The sequence below is a fragment of the Anoplophora glabripennis genome, unplaced genomic scaffold (assembly GCF_000390285.2).
Source record: "Anoplophora glabripennis isolate ALB-LARVAE unplaced genomic scaffold, Agla_2.0 scaffold540, whole genome shotgun sequence".
Classification (NCBI taxonomy): Eukaryota; Metazoa; Arthropoda; class Insecta; order Coleoptera; family Cerambycidae; genus Anoplophora; species Anoplophora glabripennis.
Genome location: NW_019416716.1, coordinates 174,184 through 187,193, shown reverse-complemented (window position 1 = coordinate 187,193; position 13,010 = coordinate 174,184). Strand labels below are relative to the sequence as shown.

At 32.0% G+C, this 13,010-nt stretch overlaps 1 protein-coding gene across 1 annotated transcript in view; it reads left to right on the top strand.

The window, feature by feature from the left end:
• The window catches only part of LOC108910583 (protein Wnt-5b-like), a 192,538-nt gene that overhangs the window by 89,058 nt on the left and 90,470 nt on the right, over positions 1–13,010 (top strand). The window contains exon 3 of the mRNA XM_018715234.1: positions 1,529–1,709. Within this exon, the coding sequence (XP_018570750.1) occupies positions 1,529–1,709 (181 nt within the window). The remainder of the gene's footprint in view (positions 1–1,528; positions 1,710–13,010) is intronic.

Sequence of the window (13,010 nt, the reverse complement as noted above, 5' to 3'; positions counted from 1 at the left end):
AGGTGTGCTAGAGAATACTTAATTAAATTTTTGATGACGTAACTTGTTTATTTTTCATGCAAAAACTTGATAGAATCAAGAATTTCTTTTTTGGTGAATGAAGTGTGTTTACTCTTATGCAAAATAACATTTTTTTGGTCCATTTGTCTCTTGTAAACTCAATCCTCGTACATACTGTAGATAAAAATGGGAAATACTAATTAATGATTTAGGAAATTTTCTTGGGATCTCAAAAGAATTATATAAAATATTACATTTCGAAGTTATATACCAAAATTGTTTCGGCTCCCGTCTTTTCAATAGTTAAAAGTCATTTGACAGAAACACGAGGCAACCTACGAAAAAAACACAAATTCCGATCGTGTCAAAAATTATAGTTTCTTTACAGAATTTCCAGTAGAAAAAAATGTCTTTTATAAGAGCGTATGCAATAAAAGTTTTTATTTTACGCTTTTATTCCACGATTTCAGAGTAGAAAGATCTGTCATTAAGAGCAATAGCAATTATGCATAATTCATGTTTAACAATGTGTACATCTACTTTACAGTTAATGCGATTTTCAATAAGAATTCCAAGCAACTCCTGGATGTAATAGAGAGTATATCATTAGCGACAATGGTATTGTTCGAGATTGCTTTCTTAACTGGCTCTTCTTAGCTCTCTGCTCAAAACTCGGTTAGATATCACATTTGTTTTTAATTGATTGATCTAAGATATTCCATTATGCTTCTTCAACTTAAAACAATCTGCTCATACATCTGTAAGCTTCCGAATGTTACAAAACAACTTGCCCATGCTAAAAACATCAAAAATTTCTTCGACTTATTTGTAATATAATTTTTTATTTCTAAATTTCGAAATTAAGTCAAGGTAAATTATGACTGTCATAGTGTCGTGTTTTACTTAATGTGTAGGCAAAAAAATGACAGTTCGGAAGCCATTCGTAAATGGTTCTAAACTTAAATCAAACAGGGAACATGTGGTTTATAAATGGTTCCAAGTAAACTCGAAGACATCAATTTCAACTGTTCAAACTCCTGACAGTCTTGGGATAGTAAGTAAACTACAAAACCCGAAAAGACTATATGTAAATATGTTTTACTATATTTTATTATATACATTTAATATTTTTAAGAACAACAATGGCTCTTTCAACTACAGCAGTTCATTTACAACATCATTTCTTTACAACACCTATTACGATCGTAATACGATTATAACTACAAATGATTGCTTAAAATTTTTAATAATAATGAATTGGTTCAACCATAGCCTCGTATAATACAAGCTGTCAAAGTTTTGCAAAAATCAATATAGTCAAGTCTCTTTATAGCATTTCCGCGGCTTTTAAAACATTCGCTATGTTCTTGTTTTTAGTCAAGCCGTACAAAGTTTTTGCACTTATACTTATCATAAATAACTGTTAAACTACTTTAGATTTTTATAAACAAAAAAATATAAGAAACACGTTTATGTCAGTGTTAAAGCGAATGCACTTTACCTAATCTATGATTATGTTCTGTTTCAGCCAGCAGGGAGTCCGCGTTCGCCCACGCTTTGGCTGCTGCCGGAGTCGCCCATGCAGTGTCAAGGTCGTGTCGAGACGGACAGCTCTCCTCCTGCGGATGTTCGAGGATGGGTCGACCGAAGGACCTCAAAAAGGAATGGGTGTGGGGAGGATGTGGGGACAATTTGGAGTACGGATATAAGTAAGTTAATCTGGCAAATATAATAATTAAATATTTTTCTTGTTATTGGTAGAACAAATTAGAATTTATTTTTGTTTTTGTCATTTTACAAGCAAAAAACATTTGCGAATCAACAAATAAGATATTAATAAGTATTGGATACAAATCGATTTCAGTAACTTAACTCTAGAGCTCACGAAAATGTATACAATGTGTTTCACAAACAAATGACATACATTCAAGAGATAATAAAGCATTGAAAAAATCATTTTCCTATCAACTATACATCTATGGTTTTTTGTTTTCAAGATGCAAAACTTTGTCAAATCTCTAAAAGTAATCAACGTATTGTATTGAAAATTGATAGGCATATGGCTTTAGAATCCCTAATTAGTCTTATTCATTATTTTTTAAGTTATAAAGGTATTTGTTGTGAACCTCGAATATTTAGACGACATAAGCTTTGTATGGTTGAGATTCTTGGCAAAATGTTTTAAAGTACAAAAATTAGAGGTGATTTCTATGTTTAATAATTTTTGCCTATTAAAATAGTGATAAAAACTAGATTAACAACCTAACCAATGAATTGAGTCAATGAAAAGAACAATCATGTTTTTTCTAGAAAAAAAACTTATTTGTGCATTTGCGAAAATCATTTTGAACAACTGTTCAACAGATTTCTTGTCTGCTTATTGTTAAATACGTATGATAATACAAATAATAATATNCGACGTGTCCCGAGATTTTTTATAAATGTGCCCAATAATTATGAAAGTTATCACAAATCTTAGTGTCGTCAGACTTGAAGAGACTAGATTCTGAATGTGTTGCAAAAGTCTAACAGACTTCCTAAGACAGAGTTCCAGAATCCTAAATCCTTTAAAATGTCAGTCAGTGTGAAGATGTCTGAATCAATCTGGTAGTTAAATGGATGGGAATGCATGTAATGAGACAATATAATAAACACAAAAAATTAGTAAATGTAAAACATTTTAAGGTGACTGACTGACTAAGATTGACTGTACAACTTATATGAGTTTTCTTCAGGGGTATAAGACAACTGACAATACATTTAAAACAAGGAAAAAGGCATATTTTTACCTCGTATATTTTTTTTACGTTCCCTGAATTTTGCATGCCTGTTGCATACAGAAAATCACGTATAATCACACCCCGTAAAATTCCTTTAGGAAACTGTTAACACCTCCATTAATCAAATTTAATATTATTAGAGAAAGCAGGAAAGGTACATTTTCTGATGTTTACATGTTCTCCGTGATCTTTTACTGCTAGGCGAAAAATTAAAGGAGATGGATTTTCTTGTTCTATCACTGTGTTACTAAAAGTGCGGTTGTCTATAAAACGCCAGCCATAAAATATATAAAAACCATTGCAAATGTGTAATTATGTTACGCATTTTGTGGTAACGACTTTGTTTTCAAAAATCTTCACTTGAACTTGAATAATTAGNTTTAATATTAATGTAAATTGTTTAAAAACATTGTTAAATCGATTGTTTTAGATATTATTTATATTGTGTTTGTTTTTTTATTGTATTTATATACTCTGTAATAGGGCTCTGCCTGTTGAGTATTAATAACTAAATAAATAAATAAATACAATTTATAAAAATTAATTTAACAAATATTAAAACCATAGGTTTTGAATAGGCAATGAAAATACCCTTCAAATGAGATATCACAATTTCCTACGTCTCATTTAAAAATGTAAGGGTTGCAACTGCCACTCGAAGAAGGTTGAATGTGGGGATGAAATTTTTACGTTGCAAGATGTTATTTCAGAATCCACAATCGACGTGTCCCGAGATTTTTTATAAATGTGCCCAATAATTGAGATACTGAATTTATTCCATTTGGCTGTTCCACACTGTAAGTAACTCTTTCTTATGAAAGTTATGAAAAGTCGCTTATCACAAATCTTAGTGTCGTCAGACTAGATTCTGAATGTGTTGCAGAAGTCTGACTTCCTAAGACATAGTTCCAGAACTCGTAAATCCTTTAAAATGTCAGTCAGTGTCAAGATGTCTGAATCAATGTGGTAGTTAAATGGATGGGAATGCATGTAATGAGACAATATAATAAACACACAAAATTAGTAAAAGTAATACATTTGAAGGGGGCGTTATATGCTCAATTTTTTGTCCAGCACTTTAGAAGTTCTAAGCTAGTTACAAACAAAATTTATTGACTATTCAACTTATATGAGTTTTCTTCAGGGTATAAGACAACTGACAATACATTTGAAATAAGGAAAAAGGCATATTTTTACCTCGTATGTTTTTTTTACGTTCCCTGAATTTTGCATGCCTGTTGCATACAGAAAATCACGTATAATCACACACCGTAAAATGCTTTTAGGAAACTGTTAACACACGCATTAATCAAAATTATTATTATTGGAGAAAGCAGGAAAGGTACATTTTCTGATGTTTACATGTTCTCCGTGATCTTTTACTGCGAGGCGAAACATTAAAGAAGATGGATTTTCATGTTCTATCATTGTGTTACTAAAAGTGCGATTGTCTATAAAACGCCAGCTATAAAATATATAAAAACCATTGCAAATGTGTAATTATGTTACGCGTTTTGTGGTAACGACTTTGTTTTCAAAAAAGATCATAAAATCAGAGCTAGCTTCTCAAAGGCTGAACAACAATTATTGTTATACATATGTATTATGTGTAAGATAATACATAATATATTCCTGAGAATATCTTATCTAGCATGTTATGTTTCTAATGATAGCAGATTCAGTTAACTCGTAACTTATAGGTACATTTCCACAATTTTTATCAATATTACGATTGTGATTCTGTAATCGTAACTTCAGAAAAAATCAATATGGCATTATTTGGTTTATCTTTATCCACTTTTGAAAAACAGTACATTCTTTTTCATATCGTTTCATATCATTATTGAACTATATTTGCTTTTTATAAATCGTGTTGAGGAACATCACACCATTATTCTGAAAAATTGTACTTACTTGGTGTCTTAGCAGCTGCTAGGTAGCTAGTAAATAGCTATTTACAATATTTCGATTTTTACGATTTTATGTGATAACTTCTGGTTTCTTTAGCATTATGAAGTACAGGGAGTAATAACAAAGCTACTATAAAATATATGTATAATTGTACTAAAACGGAATGTGCGAGAATTTTCATTATCATCATTTTCAATAATTTATAAATAATTTATACAACACTTTTACTACCAGTTTTGATTTTTGTACGACAAACAGTGACTATTTATACCCAATAAATAGGAGGAAACGCGAATGCAATAAACCTTTTTACGTGGAATAATCAATAATTGCATATAAGATTAATGGTTTCCCATGCCAAGCTAATAGTAATAACTCGTCAATAACCTACTATGCAATAAATCGTTTTTAATTGTGGCAAAGACTGTGTAACAAGGCGCATTGGGAGCTATTTATTTGAAAATTTTACAGTCCATAGAAGTGCTCAAGTTACACCGGATCGGTGTGGCGTAAACACAATCTTTAAGATGCGTGTTGGAATGCACCGAGAGAAGTTTTCGTTTGTAATATTTATGGTATAAAATAACTGAAAATAAAATAACTGAAATTCATTTTAATTGTACGAGTTAATGAGTACACTGTAAAAAAATCGGTGTGAGTGAAAACAATAAAGGTACGAAGTGAATCCATTGGGTGAAATTATTGAGTACACATTAATTCAATATTAAGCATTTTAACAATTTTACTCACTTGTGATAATATTTGAACTAATTAAGTTTTTATTGATTTTGTTAGTATACCTAACCTCCAACTACGGACACATATTTAAGAAAAAAATTTTGATTTTTGATTTCAAATAAAATTTACAACTTCTACAGCTCACACAAAGTGGTCCTTTTTTGAAGGTGATGACGGCATACGACATATAACTGGCTACCATGGCAGTATCTTGTACCAACATTTTTTTACTTAAATACTTAATAAATATGTAGCAAAAAATTCCCAGCATTGTATTTGTTTTCTCTTTGAAAAATAGATCCTATAAATTGTCTTATTTTTTTATTAACTAGATGTAAATACTCCCAAGGATCCACTGACACCCAAATCTGAATGTATTTAAGGGAAACAGTACACTTGAGTTTTTGATATAATTGTACTCTTCGTGTATTGCTGAGTCAACACCAAACTGACAAAACAGTAATTCATTGTTTTTCAACAATTTAAGAATGAAATGCTACCATTTCATGATGTTTTATGTTTTGTTTATGTTTTTAGCAATTTATTGCTTTCTCGTAACGAGTTTTGTATTGTTTCTATATGAGCCAACACTATCGGTGCAATGTATACTGTATGTACTTTTATTGATATTTCGTCATTTCGTGGCATGGACGCAGAAATCTACGAATGAAAATTCATTTCATTTCTAGAGAGTTAAATATTACTATTTGTATTTAATTATTAGAAAACTTTTAACTGGATTAATTAAATAATCCAGTTGTAAGGTTTCGCAAAATTTTTATCCAAGTTAGTACTTACCATCAAATCTTAAAGCAAGCTTACCTACTTATTTTTTCTAGGAAGCTGCAAAAAATGTATACTGGTTTGGAATTATAAGTAGTCGATATTTATGTTCTAAGTTCTATTCGCACTAAGTATTTNTTGAAGATTTTGGTATGCTTTTTGAGCCAAAAGTTGTCCCCCTCAGAAACAAATTTGACCTGTTTTTGGATTTTGCCGAATAGTTCTTTACTACCCTGTAATGCCTTGCGGTACGTTTTCGATGGGCTACCCTGTATAAATAAATATCGCAGATATCTATGAAAAAGTATACCTATAGCAGTCATAAACAAAAAATTTTAATGTACAGGGGAACTTGAACTAACAATATCTTTAAAACCAGTATTTTGTTAGACTAATACAAAATAAAAGACACATCACAAAAAGTGATCAGACTGCATACCTACTTTAATGCGTTTTTAGAACTCCTAAAAAAAAAACAATTTTTTGTCAATAAAATGTACCTTTTTCACTAGAAAAGTACATAGTCACAAATATTTAGTAGAAACCTTTTGCTAAAGTCTCTAAAATAGTTTATTTTATATGTTTTTTTAAACATAATCTGAATTGCATCCTCGAAAAATTTTTCATTTTTATAAAAAAAAATGTGATTGTCTGTTACAGAATAAATGTATAGCTTATACTTTTGGGTTGGAAGTAAACAAATAAATAGAAAGAAGAACGAGCTCATTAGTTAAGACTGTTAAGCATTGAATAAACGAATTTAATATAAGTTTAATTCTTATGTATCTTGAGTCCAACTTTTCAAACCAGTGCTATTTCTGTATAAAGTTAGGTTACTTCAGATTAAGTTTTTGAAACATGTAAAAAAAATTTAACAAAGTGTATCTATACTCTGGATTACCTACTTCTAACATCAGCACAATTTAGTTCCAAACAGTACCTCAATTTCACCATTTTTTAATGTCAGATTTTTTGTTAACAAAATTAATTTGGACTAAATATTTTGCATTTAGAAGGCACGTTTTTCTTTTTTTACATATAAAATTCGCATAATTTTTATCCAAGTTAGTACTTACCATCAAATCTTAAAGCAAGCTTACCTACTTATTTTTTCTAGGAAGCTGCAAAAAATGTATACTGGTTTGGAATTATAAGTAGTCGATATTTATGTTCTAAGTTCTATTCGCACTAAGTATTTATTTTTCATTCGATAATTTAGTGAAAATAGAATATTCTCGATTCGCTTAAAAAGTTTCGCACCTTTCGAAAACAACGATCCTAAATAAATGACTCACTCCTTCTTGAATGATTTAAAACCGCTTAAGTTTATCAAACTGATCCTAGTAATCTGAAATTTACGAATCAAATCCTCTTTCGAAGCGAAACTAAACGGTTGAGACAAAAATCTGGCCGCTCAGCCGGCGGGATTCGACACGCGCTGATCGCCCTCTGTCATAAATGTCTCGGCCACCCCAGACTATCCGTCATCCCCGCACCGAAACTAATCGGTAATGTCGGGGTCGCATGTCGGCTTCGGATAATGCGCCCGGATTCAAAATAGCGTGGTATGTCTTCTTTGATGAGATTCTAGGCCATACGCTTATTTCCACTCTATCAATATACCAGCTGACCGAAATCATAAGATAGCTCATTTTGCAATAGTCTTAGCAACGTCTCATTGCATGAGTAAAATAGACAACCGAATGGGTTAATTTGATAAGCAAATAATTTTACCAGCGTCAAATTGGCGAAAAATAGTAGCGACTAATTTTTCCCAAAACAGTATGGCTGTGGGCGTAAGACGGATACAAAGCATTGAAATCAGATTTCTATTTAGCAAAATTTTATGCAGCAAAGAACTTTCACAGAGAATAACTAATAATATATTTTTTTAAATACAACACCAACAATACTCCCCTAAGTCGACTTTTACGTAAGCTAACTCTAACTAAAAAAAATAATATGATGGCTCGCAAAAACACGAAATACATTGTTTAAATTCGGAATTATCTTCTATTTTAATATACAGAGTGTAAGAAGTTTGACAGCCATTACTTCAGCATGAGATAGAGTAATCATAACTGAACAAAAAAGTTGCATATTACAAGGGCGTAAGATTAACAGTTTTCAAAATACAGCGAGTATTAATATTAGGGAGTTTCATCACAACGTGACAACAGCGCTTAACCTAACTCTACACAACTGGTGCATACCACGTGTGCACGCGGCAGACTTGTCCTAGGGAAAAAATGTAAATAACTGTTATTGTGAAACATTTAGTAAATTGTATCGATTTTGTAGTACAAAGATAGCGTTGTGCTTAAATTTTAGCTCGAATTTTAGTAATTATGAATCTCTTAAAACATTAAATATTATGAATTTGAAAAATATGTAGCTAATTAAAGTATCTAAAAATTCACGTCGTCCAAATAATCATACGTATTAAAAATAATTTAGGTACTTACCAAAAAGCAAAATTCAGTAATTTTTAAACGCACAAATACAAAACAAACTACAACATATCCTCAAAAAGTCCACCACCATTTTCGATGCACGCACGACACCTTCGAATCCAATTTTCGCGCACTCGCTGGAAAACACCTCAAGGAAATAGTGGTAAACAAAAAACACTCAGATACGGTCCAATTCCAGATACCAACTGAATTGCATATTGCTGGACAGCTTAGTACCTCGTGTTATCCGCCACGCTGTTGTCACATTGCTCGATATGAATTTTATCGAATTTTAAATTTATCACAACGCTAATTATTTTTTAGAATTAAGCATAGAAGAAATTAAAAAAAGTGATAAACATTGTATTTTATGGTATTCTATGCACGCAGTTATGTCAATATTCCTTAATTAATCGAACTTTTGTATATCAAGTTAGAGATTTTGATAATTTTTTTCTCGGAAATGATTTGAGTTTAGGACCAATGTCATATAAGAAGTAGAATTAGTTTTATAGCCCTTTCAAAATAACAATATTTCAACTCTGGAAAATCATGCTTAACACAGAGTTAGTTTCATGAACTCGTAGATCTAGGAGAGCGGTTCTACCAATCCCTATTGAAAATAATAATTATATCAGCTCACAAAAATACGAAGCGGTAATTTTTTACCAAAAAATCGGAATTATTGTCTATTTTAATGTAGGATTCATGGATTCGCAAGGGTGATTTTGCAAACCCCTTTTAAAAGATATTGATATCTTAGTCTCAGATATACAGAGTGGAAAGTTTAACTGGAACAAATTTTGTAACATAATAAATAAAATTTTGTCGCAATTTTCCTGAAACATGTCAATTTTTATTTTCAATGGGGCATATTACAAAAAGATTTGTTTACTTTTTCAGTAATGTGGGGGTTGCAGCAACCCTCAACTTTTTTTAAATGGAAAGATAGATTGATTAATTTTTATTTTAAAGCTTTTTCAATTGCAAATACAATTAGCTACGTATTTTTTTGTTACCTACTTTTTATAAGCAATGTGTCGGAAAATATAAAATAAGGANTAGAGAGTTAAATATTACTATTTGTATTTAATTATTAGAAAACTTTTAACTGGACTAATTAAATAATCCAGTTGTAAGGTTATTTTTATTAATATTTGTAGGGGTTTATTTTTTGTCATAAGTACTAAATGCATTAGGCGCTTAAATGCAGGATAAATTTCATTTTACAGAAATGTGAAAACATAATATAAAAGTATTATTGTTTAAAGAATATTTGTGTGCTGTACGAAACCGTAAAATATTTGTCATCTAATCGGTCGAAAAACACCGGTGTGAAAACAGTAGTCAAAGCAAGCCCGAACCGCCATAGACGTACGTATCAAGAGGTGCGATAGATACGAGCACGGCGCATGCGCATAATTTCCTTATCCATTTGGCGATTTCATTGTTCGTGCTATATAACTAATTAGTTTCATTAAAGCATACATAAAATTTGAAATTAAATTCAAAAGAGTGCGAATGCTATAAAATACCAGAATAAAGAAATAATATTACAAAAGTAGGTCTGTACCTATGTTCTCATTTTATAGGTATACTAAATGTATAAATTAGTATTTAGAAAAATTTAAATGTATATATTTGTATATGTTTATTCGGTTAGCAACCTACTATGAAGGTAATCAGTGGATTAAATTAAAAATTGCAATGAGTTCTAGATGAAGAAAAACTATCGGAAATTTCCGTTTTTCCCAAACTACGTTCAAGAATATTTTTTAGTTTAGTGATAAAATTACTAAGGTGCTAAAGCCTATATTATGAGAGACTTGCATTGGACTTCAGTGAGTGAAATCGAAGGAAAACTACTAAAAATTTCAAAGAAAATTCGTATTTCCCAAACTACACTATGGAGCACTTTTTCGCTTCGGATGCTATCTCCTGAGTTATCAGAGAATATTTCCTTAAAATTTGATTGACTTGCAATGGGTTCCAGGGGGATGCAATTGAAGGAAAATTATTGGAAATTTCAAAGAAAATTAGGTATTTCCCAAACTACAATCCGGAGCACTTTTTCGCTCGCCATGCTGACCCTTGGGACGTTAGAGAACATCCCATTAAAATTTTAATGACTTGCAATGGGTTCCAGGGGGTGAAATTGAAGGAAAACTATTGGAAATTTCTGAGAAAATTCGATATCTCCCAAATTACAATTCGGAGCACTTTTTCGCTTAGTATGCCAATTTCTGACACGTTAGAGAATATCCACTACCATTGTCCTGGTCCATTGTTCATTGTCCTTGTCCATTGTTCTTGTCCATTTTTCTTGTCCATTGTCCTTGTCCATTTTTCTTGTCCATTGTCCTTGTCCATTGTCCTTGTCCATTATCCTTACTACAATGGACAATGGACAATGGACAAGGACACTGGACAAGAACAATGAACATTGGACAAGGACAATGGACAAGTACAATGAACAAGGACAATGAACAAGGACAATGAACAAGGACAATGAACAAGGACACTGGATGAGGACAATGGACAAGAACAATGAACAAGGAAAATGGACAAGGGCAATGAACAAGGACAATGAATAAGGACCATGGGCAAGGATAATCAACAAATACAAAGGGCAAGGGCAATGGACGAGTACAATGGACAAGGACGCAAGGGTACTGGACAGGGACACTGGACAAAGACAATGGAAAAGGATAATGGTCATGGACAATGGACAAGAACAATGGACAATGGACAAGGACACTGGACAAGAATAATGGACTAGTACAATGGACAAGGATAATGGTCATGGACAATGGATAACGGACAAAGACAATGGACAAGGTCAATGAACAAGGACAATGGACAATGGACAATGACAGTAGACAAGGACGCTGCACAAGGATAATTTACAAGGATAATGGTCATGGACAGTGGACAAGAACAATGGATATTCTCTAACGTCTCAAAACAATTTCTATATGCCCAATGCATACTAAGCGAAAAAGTGCTCCGGATCGTAATTTGGAAGATACCGAATTTTCTTTGAAATTTCCAATAGTTTTTCTTCAATTTCATCCTATGGAACCCATTGCAAGTCGTTTAAATTTTAATGGGATGTTTTCTAACATCTCAGAAATTGGCATACGACGCGAAAAAGTGCTCCGGATTGTAGTTTGGGAGATACTGGATTTTCTTTGAAATTTCCAATAGTTTTCTTTCAATTTCACCACCTGGAACCCATTACAAGTCATTCAAATTTTAAGGGGATATTCTCTGATAACTCATGAGGTAGCATCCAAAGCGAAAAAGGACTTCATAGTGTAGTTTGGGAGAATTTCTAGTAGTTCTCCTTCGATTCATTGTCTCAAGTTCAATGCAAGTCTCTCATAATATAGGCTTTAGCACCTTAGTAATTTTATCACTAAACTAAAAAATGTTCCTGAACGTAGTTTGGGAAAAACGGAAGTTTCTTTGAAATTTCCGATTGTTCTCCTTCATATTGAATGCATTGCATGTTGCTCATAATTTAAGCGGATAATCAGTGGTACCTTCATAGTAGGCTGCTAAACGAATAAACATATACATACATACACATATTTTATAAAAAGTTCCAAATTTCAATTGTTCTAAAGAAAAGATTTATACATTTACCTATTTACCTATTTACCTATAAAATGAGAACGTTGTCACTGTACTTTTGTAATATTTTTTCATTATTCCGGTATTTTATAGCATTCATACTGTTTTGAATTTAATTTCAGATATCATGTATGTTTTAATGAAACTAATTAGTTATATAGCACGAACAACGAGATCGCCAAATGGATAAGGAAATTATGCGCATGCGCCGTGCTCTCTCGCACCTCTTGATACGTACGTCTATGGTCGTTCGGGAAAGTTCGTAGATTTTGGCAGCTGCTGTTTTCACGCCGGTATATTATTATGAAAATTTACACATAATGTTAGAGAGAATTAAGATTAAAAATAAATTGATAAGTTAAATTAGGTCGGGTTATGTTTTTCTGTTATACGTACGAAAAAGATTTAAATCGTAAAAACGATTCTATCTCTGGCCTTTGTCAAATAAAAAACAGGCGTGTGTGAAAATGCTAGACGCTAGTTACAATTACGACCTTCTATTTTCTCCTTATAATCTTCATATACAGGGTAGCCCATCGAAAACGTACCGCAAGGCATTACAGGGTAGTAATGAACTTTTCGGCAAAATCCAAAAACAAGTAAAGTTTGCTCCTGAGGGGGACAACTTTTGGCGCAAAAAGCATAGCAAAATCTTCAACCCCCTAAGTGGGGGTGCCATCCCCCAAATTTTTTTAAATGGGAATGGGGG